At 38.6% G+C, this 6,364-nt stretch overlaps 1 protein-coding gene across 1 annotated transcript; it reads right to left on the bottom strand.

The window, feature by feature from the left end:
- Positions 1-1,312: 1,312 nt before the first annotated feature.
- cdk7 (cyclin-dependent kinase 7) lies at positions 1,313-6,093 on the bottom strand. Its single transcript, XM_079571229.1, has 12 exons — positions 5,997-6,093; positions 5,761-5,820; positions 5,642-5,675; positions 5,503-5,570; positions 5,304-5,372; positions 4,446-4,556; positions 4,250-4,368; positions 3,288-3,387; positions 2,693-2,779; positions 2,464-2,613; positions 2,236-2,374; positions 1,313-1,454 (listed from the first exon to the last, which is right to left on the bottom strand). Exons 1-12 carry the CDS (start codon positions 6,060-6,062, stop codon positions 1,426-1,428), a joined length of 1,032 nt encoding a protein of 343 aa, XP_079427355.1. The 5' UTR covers positions 6,063-6,093; the 3' UTR covers positions 1,313-1,425.
- Positions 6,094-6,364: the final 271 nt, after the last annotated feature.

The following is a 6,364-nucleotide window of genomic DNA, read 5'->3' as shown; positions in this document are numbered from 1 at the left end:
CCAAAAAAAGAGATGAAAACATGACAGAGATGAAAACATGATCAAAAGAAACGAAAACGTGACAAAAAAGACAAAAACATGACCAAAAAGAGATGAAAACATGACGAAAAAGAGACGAAAACATGACAAAAAAAGAGACGAAAACATGAAAAAAGAGACGAAAACGTGACAAAAAAAGAGATGAAAATATGACAAAAAAGAGATGAAAATATGACAAAAAAGAGATGAAAATATGACAAAAAGAGACGAAAACATGATAAAAAGAAATGAAAATATCACAAAAAAGAGATGAAAACATGACAAAAAGAGAGACGAAAACATGATAAACGAAAACGTGACAAAAAAGACAAAAACATGACAGACGAAAACATGATAAAAAGAAACAAAAACATGACAAAAAAAGAGACAAAAACATGACAAAGAGACGAAAACATGATAAACAAAAATGTGACCAAAAAGACAAAAACATGACAAAAAGAGACGAAAACGTGATAAAAAGAAACGAAAACGTGACAAAAAAGACAAAAACATGACCAACGCGTCGACAATGTGACAAAAAAAGCTACAATCACTTTTGTAAGTCTTTGCTTTCAAATGCGGATTTACACTGGTACTCTCCAGTCAATAAGCTTTTAGATTTGGGTAAAGCCTAAATGGAGAAAATGTGCGAGGTTCAGGCACATAAGACGTTAAACGTAGACGTGTCCAACTTTTTCAAAATTGTCCGTCACACTACAATGGGTCTGTTGTGTATCGAGAAAACTGGTCACAAGTCATTCCGAAAGCCACAATTCTATGGGGGTTTGTCATGTGATCAGTCACCAAACCACAAAACGGCAATCATGTAAGTGACGTAATGGGTGGTACATTTTTTTTAATGCTGGTTTAATTTGGCGCTGGAATATGACACAGAGTGAATCAGATGGATCCGTTCAGCAACTCGATCTGACAGCTATAAGGAAAGGCCTGTCGAAGCCTGTCAGACTAAGCTGATAAGGCGAGGAAAGATTGAACGTCTCTGGAGAGAAGACAATAAAGATCTTGCCACAAGGTACCAATTAACAGATTTACAGCGAACACTATTTAAAAAACTACAACACTGCAAAAGTTTTCGCATTTTAGCAATTTATTGATCTTACAAAAAATACAGAAATGCATTTATATTTATAATACGCTATTTTTTTTTTTTACAGTCACTTAACAATGGTGCTCTGAAGACTAGGGCTTCATGTTGAAATCAAACAACTGAACACAGTCTTTTTTTGTATCAAGTACAGTCCAGCTGGCTTATCGACCAAATCACAATAGCACTCTCAAGCTCTGTTCTCTGTGGTAAGTGGTTGTGGGAGGTCGTTCACTTTGACGAGACACTGAGAAATGAAGAGGTTTCCAAGGTCAACATCCAATTGACCAGCTTCATTCTGGTCAAAAAATCAGCTTCTTCTTCATTCCAACTGTAAAAGACATGATGTTAGTGAGCCAGAGTTTAAGTCCACATGTGTTTAAGCGTAGTTATACTGTCCCATGAGTAAAAAAAAAAAAAACATTTTAATAACATGTTTCAATATATAGCAATACAGTAACTGTAGCAAGGACGAGAGTTACAAGATATTTTCCAAACCACAAAGTGAAGCCCTCCCAGTCACACCAAAGCCCTACTTCAGTAAAACACACTTCACCACTAAACAGTATGCATGTGCTCTAGCTTCATGATATCCTCAATTTCTAACTGCAGCCAACACCCTCTGAATTACAAGCTCCACTCCAGCAGTAATGTGGATTTATGGGCGGGGGCGAACAGCCGTGAGAACAGTTGGGCAAGTCTAAATTCACAAGATGCTAAGTGTTAGTTAGGTCAGGGTAAGATGTCCTAAAAGGTCCAGCTTCTTTTAATTCAGCCTCAAACTTAAACCCAAATTAAAAAATCTTAGAACTGTAAAACCAGTGGAGGAGATTTGGACTACATTTTGAGAATTACAGTATTTACTTTCCCCTGGTTTACTCATGTATTCAGGACGACTATAGCAGGGATACAAGGCAGGAGCCCACTCATGGCAAGGTACGAGCAGATAGTGACATAGGTCCAACTTAACACCCTCACATTTATTCATGTTCATTTTAAAGACACCAAAACACTACAGTCCCATAGTTTCATCTGGCATAATGTAGGCTCAGAGAGTGGGTAGCCCATTGCCGCTTTTTTGCAGGAAAACTAAAGCATTAGCAGTTAATTACTTGACTCCGGGCCATCAATCTTCCTCTTGAGTCCAACCGTTTCCTTTTCCCTCAGGGCTTCTGCCGCACAGTTTGGTCTTGGGAGTTGAGGACCTGGAGTGGGACCCGGCCGATTACTGAAGTATCCCATCTTCAAAGCCTGTGGGACAGAGTATTTAAGTGTATGATCATGCATCTTAAAATTATTCAATACAATATACAAATACATATAAAAATATGTCCAGTTACCTGAGTGGCTGTAGTTCTTGTGGATGGATTAAAAGTAAACAGCCCTTGTAACAGTTCTAGTAAGTCGTCCCCTGCGGCACTGAAAATGTGCTCAAGAGGTGTACCAGGAAAGATTTTAAATGAAACATAATCTGGTAGACTCGTCATGCCCTGAAAAAAAGTAAGAAAACATAAATAAGAGAAAGATAGAGCTAAAATATACAGACATAAAATAAAATATGATGCTGACAGGCCATGTTTCCTCTGTGGGAGTGCCAAGAGCTTCAAATATCTTCGTTAACTGGTCGAGGTCAGAGTCTCCAGCAAGAAAGGGTATCTATCACAAAACAAATGCATGTAAGGATTTCAAAGTTAAAGCAGAACTAAATAACTCGTGCCCCTAGAGGCCACAAGCGCTACTGCAGGTGTTGTAGCATGTTGCGCTTTTTCACTCAAAAATTGTCTGTGAGAGTAAATACTACACTGACAGAAAAGACAAAGGGAGAGAGGGATATTGTACATCCAATTACACAATTGAGAATTTTTTTCACTCAAACTTGGCTGTAAATACTGTGTAAGTGGCGTTAGCTCGCTGTTGGTTTTGCCCATTAGCCTGTTTCTTCTTCGTGATTCCATTAGTGTGTATTGGGGCCTCTGACCCAGAGGCAGGAAAGTTGCAATTGAGGTTTTCTGGCCAGAGACACCAGGGGGAGATGAAAGACCCCCCCCCCCCCCCCCCCCATCATACCATTAACATTTGTATTACCCCCAGAGGGACTACGAAGAGGGACTACAAATTACTTAGTTGTTCTTTAAGCCAAGTTAACACAATTTAATTGACTTACCCGTAGTAATAACTCTGCCAATATGCACCCCACTGCCCACATATCAACACCAACACCATACATTCTGGCACCGAACAGGAGCTCAGGGGATCGATACCACCTGTAATCAAAATAATACTCTTAAAGGAATAGGCCACCGTTTTTACATACTGTGATATGCTCTTACCTCACTTTAGACGTGTTAATATATCCCCGTCTGGTCTTTGTCCGTGCGCTCTGCCAGGCAAACGGAGCACATACGCAGCCTCTCCCACATGTCACATAGCTCCAAAAAAGCTCACGATAGAAGCTACCAAGCTCTTCCACGTGTTCCCTATTTAAATAAAGTTACGTGAAGTGTTTTCATGCGAAGTATATTTACACAGAAATGTAGCATGTCGATTTTATAAGCAAATAAAAAGGGGGACTATATTGTGAGGCGTAATGATACGAGGAGTAAAACGTCCGCGCAGTAACTCCTAAAGGTTATTGACGGAAGTGAGAGGGGGAAGTCTTTAGAAGTTACTGCGCGGACGTTTTGCTCCTCGTATCATTACGCCTCACAATATAGTCCCCCTTTTTATTTGCTTATAAAATCGACATGCTACATTTCTGTGTAAATATACTTCGCATGAAAACACTTCACGTAACTTTATTTAAATAGGGAACATGTGGAAGAGCTTGGTAGCTTCTATCGTGAGCTTTTTTGGAGCTATGTGACATGTGGGAGAGGCTGCGTATGTGCTCCGTTTGCCTGGCAGAGCGCACGGACAAAGACCAAACGGGGATATATTAACACGTCTAAAGTGAGGTAAGAGCATATCACAGTATGTAAAAACGGTGGCCTATTCCTTTAACTCAGACAGTGTTAGAAAGCATATTGGTTTTGAATAACAAAAAGTAATAAACAGCGTTAATTCAAATTACACGTCATAATCCACATTAAAATCCCCCAGAAATGCATGTCATGGTGTTACACAGACCTGGTAACAACTTGATGCGTGTAGATTCTGTTCGGACTGCCAAAAGATTTAGCCAGACCAAAGTCAGCCAACTTTAATACTCCATTTCCGTCCAACAATAAATTATTGGGCTTTAGATCCTACAGATACAGAAAACATTCATAATACTACTATTGAAATAAATACAGTATATGAATGTATATAGTGTGCTTCTTACTCTGTGAAGGACCCAGTTATGGTGCATGTACTCTAATCCTTGAAGAGTCATGAGAGTATAAGCTTTAATGTTGGCTGGAGTTAGGACTAAACTGGTGTCTTTAATAATAACCTTAAGACAAAAAATATATGTAATCATCAAGACAACACTGTGCAAAATAAAGGTTAGTTAATGAGAAATAACAAAAGGCAGATTGGCAATTTCTTAACCCCTTAACCTCCATCTTCACTGAGTGCATTTTCTCCAGTCCGACTTTACCCAAATCTACAAGCTCCTGGACTGGAGCCAGTGTAACGCCTCATTTGAAAGCTCAGACCTACAAAACTGATCTACACTGATCTTTTTCATTGCATTGTTGCCGTGTTGTCGTCGCTTTTATCATATTCTTTATATATATATAAGTTTTGTCACATTTTTTGCCACTCTTCTGTTTGTCACTTTTTTGTTCTTCTATTGTTCCTTTATTGTTGTGTGTGTTTTTTTGTTCTTGTTTTTAACACTGCAATCGCTTTTTATTGCTCTTGCGTGTTTTATGGTAAAAAAAAAGAAAAATGCGTTCCTCGTATCCTCATTTTCATCCTCGTTTTCTTTTAGTTTTTGTCGCTCTCTTGACAATCTTTTTCCAAGCAGTTTTAGATTTGGGTAAAGCCAAACTTGGTTCAGGTGGGGGTTAAGAGGTTAAAGGTCGCTTATAAAGGACAGGCTAAGCACAACAAGAATGTTTATAAAAGAATTACAGCCATTGCACATTTATTGCTCAGGTTTGCCCCTCACTACTACAACAGTCACAAGCGAATATTGAATTTACTGGCCAGGCAAATATAATGAAATCACAATAACTAAATCATTAAGTCTCACCTCTAGATCGGTCTCCATGAAATCAAACACAAGGCTGATATTTGATTTGTGACCAAATGCATTCAGCAACTGATACACAAAAAGACAGGTTGTAAAACAAAAAGTTATGTAAAGTGCATAAACAGACCCCAACACAAGGCGAAAAGGAACATGAACACCATTTGATCCATAAAGGGGCCACACATTGTACATGACTTACCCCAATAATATTTGGATGGTGTAGTTCTTGCAGTAGTTTAATCTCTCGTAGGGCAGTCCTGTTGATACCTGGAAGAGTTACAATAAAAATGAACCTGCGTCGTGTGACTTTAAAGTCAAGCTAGTTAAGTAGAGCTCACCATCTTTAGCCTCTGTCCTGTGACCGACTTTAATCTGTAGGAGAAATGAAAACAGGACAATGTCTAATCATGTCTAATGTATTGTTTACATCATGGAGGGCAAACTCTTATTTACTTACCTTTTTTATGGCAACAATTGTGTCTGTAACTTTGTCTCTGGCTTTGTAGACAGTGGCAAACTAAAGAAAAGAGGGTGTGAGTGTGTAAGATCTGAGGCTTTGTTGACACTGACAACAAGCTAACATCAGCTAGCATTGAAGCATGCTCGGGACATATTCACACAGAGGCGTTCAGGAGCACGACATGTGCTGCTAAGATATACTCGGTCTTATTTCATTCTTTATTTTGAGCTCACCTGTCCCTCTCCGAGAAAGTCCAGCTTCTCGTACCGCTTGGCTCTTGATTTCACATCCAGTGCCATGCTATCATATTGTGTTTCTCCCTTCTTCCGGTTTAGTTAAAAGTCCTTTATAACTTTTTCCGGGTTAGTGTTTCTATTATTAACCAATACTGCCACCTACTGGAGCCCACTTGGTACAACGCCAATAATTGTAAATAAGGAAATAAAATAAAAAAAATAAAAAAGGGGGTGCGATTTTCCTTTTTTTTTTTTATATATATTTTAAAACAACAAAAGGTATTACATATGGCAATATTGCTGGGTTGCAGGTGACATCACAACATTCTAAAGGCCTATACTATTATATAGAGGAAAAATAATTT

This window comes from Gobius niger (assembly GCF_951799975.1).
Source record: "Gobius niger genome assembly, chromosome: 1".
Classification (NCBI taxonomy): domain Eukaryota; kingdom Metazoa; phylum Chordata; class Actinopteri; order Gobiiformes; family Gobiidae; genus Gobius; species Gobius niger.
The sequence above is the reverse complement of the archived record's forward strand: the minus strand, read 5'-3'. Positions and strand labels throughout refer to the sequence as shown.

Coding starts and splice junctions, on each gene's coding strand:
- cdk7 (XM_079571229.1), bottom strand. CDS start 6,062: ATGGCACTGGATGTGAAATCAAGAGCCAAGCGGTACGAGAAGCTGGAC. Junction 5,676..5,760: donor CAATTGTTGCCATAAAAAAG/GTAAGTAAATAA, acceptor TTTCTCCTACAG/ATTAAAGTCGGTCACAGGAC. Junction 4,369..4,445: donor ATAACTGGGTCCTTCACAGA/GTAAGAAGCACA, acceptor CTGTATCTGTAG/GATCTAAAGCCCAATAATTT.